Source organism: Vicia villosa, linkage group LG6, assembly GCF_029867415.1.
Source record: "Vicia villosa cultivar HV-30 ecotype Madison, WI linkage group LG6, Vvil1.0, whole genome shotgun sequence".
Classification (NCBI taxonomy): Eukaryota; Viridiplantae; Streptophyta; class Magnoliopsida; order Fabales; family Fabaceae; genus Vicia; species Vicia villosa.
In genome coordinates, this window is record NC_081185.1 from 36,227,258 (window position 1) to 36,240,803 (window position 13,546).

The 13,546-nt window shown below is 37.8% G+C and overlaps 1 protein-coding gene across 1 annotated transcript; it reads left to right on the forward strand.

The window, feature by feature from the left end:
• Nucleotides 1-1,624: 1,624 nt before the first annotated feature.
• LOC131613531 (uncharacterized) lies at nucleotides 1,625-13,339 on the forward strand (the record flags this gene model as incomplete). Its single annotated transcript, XM_058885191.1, has 2 exons — nucleotides 1,625-2,941; nucleotides 13,046-13,339. Coding segments are annotated over 2 exons (1,611 nt in total), but the record flags the coding sequence as incomplete, so codon positions are not given.
• Nucleotides 13,340-13,546: the final 207 nt, after the last annotated feature.

The following is a 13,546-nucleotide window of genomic DNA, read 5'->3' on the forward strand; positions in this document are numbered from 1 at the left end:
ATACTGGAGATAATTCTGAGGAGAATTTTCCTGAATACATAATACACAGAGGAGTTTGTTGCTACTGGAAAGCTGTCGACGTTCCGAATGTTGTTCGCCGCTCAAAGTAATCACCTCGCTGTTATTTTGAACTCCTGCCTTGCCCAAAGCAGAGAGATGTTTTATAGGGCTTTGCTTTTAAATGTTTCGCCCAAATAACTTTGTGTATAGGGCTTTGTTTTAAAAGTTTCCCTCTTTGTCCTGCCCAAGGCAAATGAGTTTGTGTTTAGGGCTTTGTTTCAAAAATGAATCATAAATAAAGTGTCATTTTGAATTCCCTACATTATATGTTTTATTTTTGCTTTTTCTGGAAATGGTAATCCTAAAAAACCAAAAAAAAAAAACAAAAAAAAAAAACCTTTCAAAAAAAATCTGCATACACTCTCGCATTCATAAATTTTCTGAAATAAATATAAATCACATGTGCAGATTTACTATTGATAAACCCATTGAATGCAATAACCCTATGCCCTCTCCCAACTTTGAGTTTCCTGTGTTCGAAGCCAAAGAAGAGGAAGAAGAGGAGATCCCGGACGAGATCTCTCGATTACTTAAGCACGAGGAAAGAGCCATTCTGCCTCACAAAGAGCCTTTAGAAAAGATCAACTTGGGTTCTGAAGAAGACAAAAAAGAAGTGACCATTGGATCGCTGCTTGATACTGATATCAAGAGTAAGTTGACAGACCTTCTCAAAGAATATGTTGACGTGTTTGCCTGGTCCTACCAAGACATGCCTGGGTTGGATACCAATATTGTTCAGCATTACTTGCCATTGAAGCCAGAATGTCCGCCGGTTAAGCAGAAATTGCGAAGGACTCACCCTGATATGGCTAACAAGATCAAAGTGGAAGTTCAAAAACAGCTCGACGCAGGTTTTCTTGTCACCTCAGAATATCCTCAATGGTTGGCCAACATAGTGCCAGTTCCGAAGAAAGATGGAAAAGTCAGAATGTGTGTTGACTACCGTGACTTGAACAAAGCCAGTCCCAAAGATGACTTTCCACTACCACATATCGACATGCTGGTCGATAACACCGCTAAGTTCAACGTCTTTTCCTTCATGGACGGGTTCTCCGGTTATAATCAGATCAAGATGGCTCCTGAAGACATGGAGAAGACATCTTTCATCACCCCATGGGGTACCTTTTGCTACAAAGTAATGCCGTTTGGATTGAAGAATGCAGGCGCAACTTACCAAAGGGCAATGACTACTCTCTTTCATGACATGATGCATAAAGAAATTGAAGTTTATGTGGACGACATGATAGCCAAGTCCAGCACAGAAGAAGAACATATTGAATACCTTTTGAAGTTGTTTCAACGACTAAGGAAATATCAGCTTCGCTTGAATCCTAATAAATGTACTTTTGGGGTTAGATCTGGAAAACTCTTGGGTTTCATTGTCAGCCAAAGAGGTATTGAAGTAGATCCCGACAAAGTCAGAGCTATTCAAAAGATGCCTGCACCAAAAACTGAAAAGCAAGTAAGAGGATTTCTCGGACGATTGAATTATATCTCCAGATTTATCTCTCAAATGACTGCTACTTGTGGGCCAATTTTCAAGCTTCTCCGCAAAGATCAAGGGGTTGTATGGACTGAAGATTGCCAGAAAGCGTTCGACAGTATCAAAGAGTACCTGTTAGAACCACCAATATTGATTCCTCCAGTTGAAGGGAGACCATTAATCATGTACCTTACTGTGTTGGAAGAATCCATGGGTTGTATGCTTGGACAGCAAGATGAAACCGGTAAGAAGGAGCATGCCATCTATTATCTGAGTAAGAAATTCACAGACTGTGAGTCTCGTTACTCCATGCTCGAAAAAACATGTTGTGCTTTGGCTTGGGCTTCAAAACGTCTCCGCCAGTACATGATCAACAATACTACTTGGTTAATCTCCAAAATGGATCCGATCAAGTATGTCTTTGAAAAGCCTGCCTTAACAGGAAGGATTGCCCGATGGCAAATGCTGTTATCCGAATATGACATTGAATACCGTGCTCAAAAAGCGGTCAAAGGAAGCATTCTCGCCGATCACTTGGCGCATCAACCAATTAATGAATATCAATCTCTCAAGTTTGACTTTCCTGACGAAGATGTCTTGTACTTGAAGATGAAAGATTGTGATGAACCGTTACCTGAAGAAGGTCCTGATCCTGGATCAAGATGGGGCCTAATTTTTGATGGAGCAGTAAACGCTTATGGCAATGGAATTGGGGCAATCATCATCACTCCCAAGGGTACTCATATCCCGTTCTCCGCCAGATTGCTATTTGATTGCACCAACAACATCGCAGAATATGAAGCTTGTATCATGGGTCTCGAAGAAGCCATTGATTTAAGGATCAAGATCCTAGACATATATGGAGATTCAGCCCTCGTGATCAACCAAATCAAAGACAAATGGGAAACTTACCACCCTGGCTTGATTCCCTACAGAGATTATGCAAGACGTCTGTTGACTTTCTTCAACAAGGTTGAATTGCATCATATACCTCGAGATCAGAATCGAATGGCAGACGCCTTGGCTACTCTATCTTCCATGTTCAAAGTCAGTCACTGGAATGATGTGCCTAAAGTCAGAATCACGCGCCTTGAAAGGCCCGCCTATGTGTTTGCAACTGAAGCAGTCATCGATGATAAACCGTGGTTCCACGACATCAAACGCTTCCTTCAAACTCAAGAGTACCCGCTTGGGGCCTCAAACAAAGATAAGAAAACTCTAAGGAGACTTTCTGGCAGTTTCTTCCTGAATGGAGATGTGCTATACAAAAGAAATTTCGACATGGTTTTGCTCAGATGCGTGGATAGACACGAAGCAGACATGTTAATGCATGAAGTGCATGAAGGGTCCTTTGGAACTCATTCAAATGGGCATGCAATGTCCAAAAAGATCTTAAGAGCAGGATACTATTGGTTGACAATGGAATCTGACTGTTACAAACACGTGAAGAGATGTCACAAGTGCCAGATCTACGCAGATAAGATCCATGTACCACCGACTCTACTCAATGTTCTCTCATCTCCGTGGCCTTTCTCCATGTGGGGTATCGACATGATTGGAATGATCGAGCCGAAAGCTTCAAACGGTCATCGTTTCATCTTGGTAGCCATTGATTGCTTCACCAAATGGGTCGAAGCAGCATCTTACGCCAATGTTACAAGACAAGTGGTTGTGAGGTTTATCAAGAACAACATCATTTGCCGATATGGTATTCCCAGCAAAATCATTACTGACAATGGTTCAAACTTGAACAACAAGATGATGAAAGAATTGTGTGAGGAATTCAAGATTGAGCATCATAACTCTTCTCCTTACAGACCAAAAATGAACGGCGCCGTTGAAGCTGCTAACAAGAACATTAAGAAGATCGTCCAGAAAATGGTCGTCACTTACAAAGACTGGCATGAAATGCTGCCATTTGCTTTACATGGGTACCGTACTTCAGTGCGTACTTCAACAGGGGCAAATCCTTTTTCTCTAGTATACGGCATGGAAGCTGTGCTCCCCATAGAAGTTGAAATCCCATCAATGAGAGTCCTCATGGAGACTAAGTTATCAGAGGCTGAATGGTGTCAAAGCAGATACGATCAGTTGAACTTAATCGAAGAAAAACGTATGACTGCTCTATGCCACGGACAGTTATACCAAGCAAGGATGAAACAAGCCTTCAACAAAAAGGTTCGACCTCGTGAATTTCGAGAAGGCGACCTCGTGCTTAAAAAGATCTTGTCTTTTCAACCAGATTCTAGGGGCAAATGGTCTCCTAATTACGAAGGCCCGTATGTTGTCAAAAGAACATTTTCTGGCGGCGCCATGATTCTTGCAACCATGGATGGTGATGAACTCCCACATCCTGTGAATGCTGATGCAGTCAAGAAATACTTTGTCTAAAAAATACAAAAGAACAGCTCGGTAAGTCGAAAACCCGCAAAGGGCGACTTAGGCAAAAATGAGCGTCTCGGTGGACTGAAAACCTGAAAGGGCGGTCCAGGCAAAAATTAGAGACAATAAACAGAAAAATTCATCCTGGTAGATTGAAAACCTGAAAGGGCAATCTAGGCAAAAATTAAGGAATTATGACAAAGTAACTGCATCAGTCCGTACTTCGTCATCTGAGGAGTCATTTTCATCAAAGGATCTTCAAATCATTGTCAATCTGAAGCAACAAGCATAGTTGGAACTCAAAGTTGTTGGGGGGAATAGTAGTTATTGCTTTCAATGTAGCCTTTTCCGCATAATTACCATTTCCAACTTTTGTAAATACTCCATGGAATCACGCCTTTAGCTGATTTCCATCCTATTAAATAAATTTGAGCCTTGTGCCCACTTGTTTGCAATCTCTAATTTCTTTTAGCTTGCAAAATGACGCTTTAATTGTGTTATTCACTTTTGAAAAGAAAAAAGAAAAAAAGTTTTAAATGAATTTACTTTTCCTTTTCAAAATAAAAGCGAAACTTTCCTTTGAGTTGTGAACAACAGAAGGAACATCAATAGCTATCTCCATAAGACGAATCAAAGATTATAATAGGAAAAGCTCTCCTATCCCCAGTAGAAAAGCTCTCCTATCCCCAATGGAGAAGCTCTTCTATCCCCAGTAAAGAAGGTCTTCATCCCCAGTGAAGAGGATTTTCCATCTCCAGTGAAGAAGTTCTTCCATCTCAGTAAGAAAAGATACTCATCTTCCCCAGAGAAGTATTAAGCACGAAGCACCATTCATCACCTGTGTTATCTACACCGTGTTGAAAAACATTTGCCAAGTATCTGGTTGTATTGCGACGTCGGTCCTTCTCCAGTATATACTTCATTGTCTGTCAGTATTGTTAGCATGCATGCTACATTCATGACATTCATCATTCATACATATTTGCATCATTTATGCATTCTTGCATTTTTCAATGTTTGCTTCGAAATCATTTGTTCAGGATATATCTATCCCAAAAAAGAGAAAAAAAAGAAAAAAAGAAAAAAAAAAAGAAAAGAAAGAAGAAACAGATATGGGCGTGTCATCTCTCCAAGTAGGTTGTCACCCATAAGCAGAAAGAACATCTTCTTTCTCCAGTTCCCCACTGAGATCATTCCTCGTGGAAGAAGGTTGCTTCAGTTTCTCCTCTCAAAACGAAGGAGAAAATCCCATTTGAGCTCATTCCTCATGGGTACAAAGTCTTGTTTGACTGTTTCTTTCCAATTCATTCTTGGTTAGAACCTTGTCTTTACCAGAGATTCAAATTCCGATTCCTCAAATAGAGTCGTGAAAAACAGACAATAAGCAATAGCCTCATCATCCGAGCAGCTTATGTCTCTTTCAAAAGATTTTTCCCCTCAAGGAAATCAATCATGAAGACCATTTGACAATCAGGGCCTTATTACTGTTCACAAGGCTGAATAACCAGTAATTTCCCTAGCAAAGTCTCCAAGATCATTTTATCACTCGATTGATAATTGATCAAGTCTTCAAAACCACTATCACAAGGCTGGTAGTCGGTAACCTCTTGTTCTGGTTATATTATTAACATGTCTATCACAAGGCTGATAGTCGGTAATATTAACCGAACCTTTGAAACTTTTTACCTTGTCAAGTCCATCACCATGCTGATAGTCGGTAATACAGTTTCATACCTTTCACCTTCGCATTATTAAACAAGTCTATCCCCATGCTGATAGTCGATAATGTCGATAGGTAAGCTTTTCTTACAAAGCTATCATTCCCCGGTGAAGCATACACTTGCTTTCCCGAAAAGAAAGACAAAATGGATTCTCTTCCTAAAAACGGATTGAGGCATCCTTCCCGATCTCTTTTCCCCAGCGGAGTCAGTTCTTGATATCCCCTCGGTAAAGATATCCTTGCATCATTCGCAATTTTGGTATCTTAGGTCCAAAATTTGCGTCTTCTGATATTTAAGTCTCTTCCACCCTATCAAAACGAAGATTTTCAATCTTCATGTCTCAGGTTGAAGAAACTTAAATAGGGGCATCTGTCATACCCCAATTTTTGACCTAAGATACCACCTCATATCATTTGCATATGCATCATTTGCATCTCTAACAAATTGCATAGCTTGTGTTTGTTACTTGTGCTCAGCAGGGTTTAATCAAGAGATCACTCATCAGTGCAAGGAACAGTCAATTAGGGTTTTGTTCTCCCTTCATCTCAAAAGAATCATCTTCATCAATAATCAACATTTGGTCCTCAGAGATTCATTTCAACAATCTCAAAGGCTCTGAACCAACCAGATTAGGGTTTTGACTGAAGATAGTATACTCCTGACTTTTGCTCAGGATTTGACCTAATGACTTGGGACATGACCTCAAGACTCCCAGTGCATCATTTTGACCTAATCCATTGGCTCATAACATCTCCTACACAAAGATTGATCAGACAAATCCTCAGATCAGGGTTTTGAACTATCAGGGACTGAAATCAGGGATCACATTTGGGAAACCCTAAAAATCCCCAGGAAGTCAATCAAAGGTTTCAATCATCTTCAAATAATCCCTATGACAATATCCAATGAAGATTGTGTCTCAATTCAAAATTCACAGTCATCAATTTCATCAGGTCGACAATTAGGGTTTTTGACCTAATTCACTGAACAACTGACTTTTTAATCAAGACATGGTGCCACAACTCAAACCATGGCTCAATATCCTCTAATGCTTCAATGTGATCCATTCATACCATTCATTTGATGAGGGTAGCCTGTTTCATTTGAAATCTCCAGAAACGCGATTCGTCTGAAAAAGTCAACTGTACAAGATCACCATTGACTTTTGGGGAATTTTGGTCAACCATGACTTTTGAAGTTTTGAATCATCAATATATGATATGAGAAGTCATTTGATCAAGAAAAATCAAGAAAATCAATCAAGAATCAAAAAGTCAAAAGTTTGACTTTCATACTTAGAAAATTTTTCTAAGTGTTTTTCATGGTTTTTTCCAAACTTTGGAGGGGAATAACTCAAAATTTCACCTACAAACTGAAAAAAACTTCCAACATGAAAGTTGTAGATTTTGATCCAATAAACAACTTTGACACATATAAATTTTTTCCATAAGATCAACCATTTAAGAGATATGGAGCTTCAAAGTTGGCATCTTTGGAAAATTTCACTTGAAACTTCATTTTTCTCAAAGTTCATGAATCTTTTTCACCCACTTCCTTAAGGATCTTGAAGAAACTTTCAACTAGGGTTTTGAAGTGTGTAATATGAGCTTTCCAAAATGTCCAAGAGCATGAAAAAATATGGAGTGTAGCTATGGTTTTGAATTTTGCAATTAGAGGTCATTATGCATGAAATTACAAGCCATTTTCACTAAGTTCAATACTATATGGCCTATAATTCAAGCAATGACACACCAAAGCAATGATTGAATGATATTTTCTGATTTGAGATCAGAATGGAAAGAGATAAGAAGCTTGGCCAAAATAACCATGGTTTAGTTACTTTAACCATTTGCATTTAATGTGAAAGATTCCATTTTATCTCTTAAGCCAAATCATCATTCTTGATCAACTTGCAAGAGCTTTGTATTCAGAAACTTTGGCCTATAAATAGAGGTCATTTCCACTCTTCAATTCACACCAAAACCTCATAATCATAGGTTTTCTCTCTTCTTTCTTAAGTTGCAAGTTTCATGAGTTTCAAAGAGGGAGAATTGCAATTCCCATCTCTTGCAATTTCTGGCCAAAGTGAGGGTTCTAACATCTCATAAACATCAAATGTGATGTGTTTGATCCATCCACACACCCCAAAAACACCTAAATCTCAGAATCACTCTTCAACCACCATGTTTGCATAAAGAGAGCCTTATCATGCCAAAATTCACACTAGCCCATATATGTCCAAGTTAATCATCCAAACACATTCCATATATCATATATGAGCTATACCAATCATCATCCGTGATCTGAAACACCTCCATCATCAAATTCGATCCTCACTCCAAGCAACTGCAGATCGGGTCTCATGGCTATGCTCAGATGAATTCAGTTCACTCCAAGCATCCAGACATGTTCCATAATCATCATTGAAGCTATCCAGATCATTGCAAAGCATCTGTAACACCTCTACTGAAGAATTCAATCTCCACTTTGGCCGTTTTTGAAGGTAAGCCTCATGAACTTCAAACTCATACTTGCACGCATCATAAATGAAATGTGAGCATACCATCTTGTTTCTGCACCTATGAGGATCATTAACCCTCAATCAATTGCATCTTAACTTGCACATACACGATTTTAGAATGAATCATAGAATTAGGGTTCTTCGTGTTCATCAGAGAATCAATGGCCTTAGAGTTAAAATAAATGAAATTAAATGCTATCATCATGTTCCTCGTCCAAAACCGAGCAAGATAGACCCTTTACTTGATCAATTTGGTTCAGTTTCAAGAATTTTCAAAATCAAATGGGGATGGTGTTCTTGGCGCCATTTTCTGTTCAGAAATTTCAAATGTTAATTTTCAAATATAATTAAATGGAGTTGTTATAGTAACAAGCTGCGCGCGCAGCTGGGTTGGCAAGTGTTTTGGCTGGTGAACACAAGGGAGTGGGTTCAAGTCTTAGTGAAGACAAAACCATTTTTTTTATCACTTATTTTGTTCATTTTTTTTCACAAATTCATCCTTTAATTTAACCAATCAAATCAACTTATTTTTGATTCATTTTTTACACACCTCTTATTTAATATACATATTTTGACAATATCAAAAAAAATCACAAAAAAAGATTTAGTTAATATGCTTTTAATTAGGTTTAAAATGATACATTTTTAAGTGTTTTTAAATACTTTAAATATTGTTTTTCATTTAATTTTTAACCTAATCACTTGTAAATATTTTTTTGTGATCAAACCCTAATCATTTAGGTCTTAATTGAGTATTAAAACTTGTTTTAACTTAATTAAGTTGTTTTCTTTCAAATTCAAATCGTTTTAAGACGAGCGATCGCGATTCTTTTTCAAAACGATAAACCACTTCTTTTTTAAATCCTTTTTGATTAATCAATCGATTTTCAAAATGAAGTGGGGCCTCTCGAGTATTAGAGAGTGTAAGTCCCATTTCTTTTCTTTTTGTACAATTTTCAAAACAATTTTCAAAACAATAAAACTCCAAAGAAACAAAATTTTTCAATATACCATGGGCCTCCATGTAGGTATAAGTCCCAAGCCCCTTTTGTACATACCCATTCCTGTACGTGAAATTAGGTATTTCATTGTACACACACATTTTTTGTGCATATCTTAATCTGTTTTTTAACTTTGAATAACAAATCAAAAATGAAGGTTTTCTTTAAATCTTCCCAAAAATACCATGGGCCTCCATGTAGGTATAAGTCCCAAGCCCCTTTGTAAATACCTGTTTACATAGCTTTGAATAAACTCAAGTGGACTTCTCCCCGAGTGTGAGTCCCGAGCCCCGTGTATGCAAATGGATCATGCTTACAGGTATATTTCCTTCATAAACTCCATTATATACACACACCTTGTCATATATATGTATAACTGTTCATATTTGTTCATGTACTTGTTCATATTTGCTTGTACTTGTTCATACTTGTGATTGTGTTATATATGCTTGTTCAACTTAGTACAACACTAGGTTCCCCATAGCCTCCTATTGGGCTTCGTGCAAAGAATCTCCCTAGTTTAGGTTAGGACATAGAGTATGGTTTCCCGGTGAAATCGCTCTAAGAGCTCAAACCAACTATACCATGCCTCCCCTTGGGCTTTGTACAAACGAGTGACCCTCCCATAGCCTCCTCTTGGGCTTACAATGCAAGGACCCTGGATTGTCCCTCCCATAGCCTCCTCTTGGGCTTACAATGCAAGGACCCTCGGATAGCCTCCTCTTGGGCTTCATACAAGGACCCACGGGCTTCTTATAAGCATCCCCAATATCCAAATCAAATACCCCAGGAGATTAGACATTTATCATCTCTATGATAGGAGTATCTCTTCTATATCATCACAAACAATCAATCAATCAATCAATCAAACTTTTTTGCCACAAGGCTGGCTAATCAATCAAACTGTTTTACCACCGTACTGGATGATTAATCAAAGTTTTTGTCACAAGGCTGACTTCATTGAAACTTTTGCCACAAGGCTGGCTGATTAATCAAAGTTTTTGTCACAAGGCTGACTTCATTGAAACTTTTGCCACAAGGCTGGTTAAACAAAAACATCTTTATCATTCTAAGCACCCTAAGTGGCATGGCCCCGGGCTTATAATGAAAAGATTTTCAAACAAAAATCAAACAGATGTATGTGATGATATAGATTAGATACATCGAACATTTAGATGACATTTGTCTCTTTTCCTTTGCTTCCACTAGCATAAGTGGGAACTACGATTGCTCTGACTTTCTCAACATCCCTTTGAGAATACGTAGGCACAAGGTCTTACTCCTTGGCGAGCAAAACTTCTCTCTCAAACCATTCAAACCTTAGCACCCGTAGACCCCGAGCTACAGATGCTCTGATTCCCTCTAGGGGATATGTATGCAGAGGATCGCGATGATCTTTGCGAGCATAATCAAACAAACACCTTAGGTCCCACCTCTTTCTCACAAGAACCTCCACCATAACAAGAATGGAATAAACAAAATAAAGAAACCTATAGAGTACTATAGATACGTTGGGTGCTAATACCTTCCCTTCGTATAACCAACCCTCTTACCCAAGATCTCTCCCCGCTTTTAAGGTTATTGCAGCTTTTTTCCTTTTCCTCTTTTGGAAACAATAAAAAGTTTGGTCCGTACAAAAGAAAAATCATTTTTTGAGCACTCGAGCCCAAAGAAGGCATCAGGTGTCTCATTTAGAAAAGACAACGATTTTTCCCCGCGACAGTTAAGAGTGCAGAATTTCTGTTTTAGAACCCAAATCGCAGACTGTATCAGTGAAATCGCGAGGAAGACGAACTGGGTAAGTTGCAAGTTTTTGGGACTTCTGCCCATTTGTGTATGATACGCGTAAGGTACGCGTATGAGGGGGTGGTATGCGTATGGTACGCGCCCCGTTACGCACCAAAATACGCCCTTCTATTGATACGCGTATAGTACGCGTATGGCCTTGTGGTACGTGTATGCTGTGTTTTGGGAAGAAATCAGCTTCTGTTCATACGCGTATGGTACGCGTATGATGTGTGTTTGCGAGGAAATCAGGATCTGTTGGTACGCGTATGGTATGCGTATAGCCAGCGTGAAATGCAGAATTTTGCTTTTTGTAAATTTTGAAAGTTTGATGATGTGTAACTTTTAAAATATTGGTCTGTTTTGAGTGCCGTTTTTTATCATGATGAATTGTATGAGATAATCTGTATTATTGATTGATGTTATGATTTAATTGAATGATGTTAATATATATAGACATGCTTTGATGACGATGATGATGATGATGACCTAAGTATGAGATGATGTTACTCATAGATTGATGATGGTATAAATATGTTTTATGTATGTTTGCATTCATTCATAATCATTTGTTGGGGGCTGTATCCATGATGATGTGTTGGATCAGTGAATGGCATAATTCCCATTGTATGGAATTATGCTGGCAGGGCCGTATCTTGATGATGTTAGATCGGTCGGTGGGTTATTCCCATTGATGATGTTGGTACCACATGCATAGTGTCAGTTCATACATATGCATGACTTTTCAGGACCTAAATAAATGTGTGTTATGTTATGGTTTGATGGTGTTGTGATTGTGTGATGATGAAACGTCTAGATATGAAACGATTGGGTGAATAATATAACTATGATATATTGTTGTTTGTAATGCAATAATATTTATTAATTGTGATGAGACTCACCCTTACATGTTGTCATTTTCAGATTGAGGATAGCGGCTTTCCGACTTGGTGAGGATTAGCTCATGAGTCAGTGCGTTAGTTTAGCGTCAGGTGTCATGCTCTGATATTGTAACATTGGGGACGCGATGTTTAGAGTTTATGTTTTATAACTCTAGTTGTTTATTTTGATGTTTCGAAGGATAAAGTTTTAAAGATGTTGAATTCATTCGTGTGATTTAATTTCCGCTGTGTTAACATGAAATGTTATAGTTTTATGATGGAGTTCCCTCAGTGAATGCATGACATAGACGTATGATGTTTATTTAATTATTGAAATTGTGACGCCCTTGTTTTCATGTACTCTGAATAATTTATTTAATAGCCGTGGGGTTTAGAAGGGTGTTACAGTAGTGGTAGCCTATGTTTATTTATGATTTTTTTGTTGTAATATTTTGACATTTGGCACTTATCCAAACAACTATTTCTATATTATGATATTGATATTTTATTCTAATCTACGTATTTTTTATTTCCATTACATTTTGTCGGATAATAGGAGGTATTAATTTTAGTTGCTACGATGCTTCGATTGTGACAATTTAATTTTGTTGTTTTTAAAAAATGAAGGACTCAAAGCACATTTTGGATATGCATATCTAAAAATAGGGCATGGTATTTTCGGATATGCATATCCGAAATATTTGAAAGTGTGAAAAAGGTGCCTTCGGATATGCATATCCGAAGGGCATTTTGGGGTTTTAGGGGTGTTTTCACCCTATATGGGTGCAATGAGAATTCTCGAATAATATTATCAAGACAAATCTCTATTGACTCAATTAGTAACCTATTCGAGTGCTATACATTGATTCTCGAAACATGGTTATGGAAAATAGAAATCAAAATGGTGATAATATAAATCTTCAAATAAATGTTAGGGGGAACCATATGTCAAAAATGTAGTAGAAAGAGTATAAAAATAGGCGTCATTTTAATGTGGAATAAAAAAATAGGCCTTATTTATAGTCTTCATTTTCTAATAACATTAAAAATTAAATTATCTCGAGGAATTAAAATATGTAAGTTCACTAAGTTTGTTGGTGAGGCAACAAATTCACCAATTGAACATGTGGTTAGATATCAAAACGAGTGTGGAGATTTAACCAATGATGAATATTTAAGAATGAATAATTTTCCTAGTTCTTTGGATAAAGACGTGTTCAACTGTAGCAGAAGGATTATCAGCTCTGGTTAATCAGGCAATAAATATGAGGATGTTTAGGGGATTTGAAGTGAATGAAATGGTTTCATATAACTTATTGCACCTTGCTACAATTTTGTTAGGGGAGGGGACTTGCTCTAATTTATGGGTAATGAAAACTATACTTAGAGGGTTTGAAATGGTATTTGGATTGAGGATCAACATGTGGAAAAGAAAATTACATGGGGTCTGGCAAGATGTTCCTAGGTTTTCTACTCATGGGATATCCAAATTGTCGACGAGGTAAAATTGGATTATAAATGATGACTCCTTTTGTACCAAGAAGAGGTACATTAGCAAATTATACATAACTATCTAAGGTCTTCATCCTTCAAAAGTAGTTATCAGTCCATACAAAATCAATATTGGTGAGGGTCATAATCTTCTGAGACCACCTTTGTCCTTCTTTGAGATCCCATAAATCAATAGACTTCGGCAAGTGAGAAATAAACCA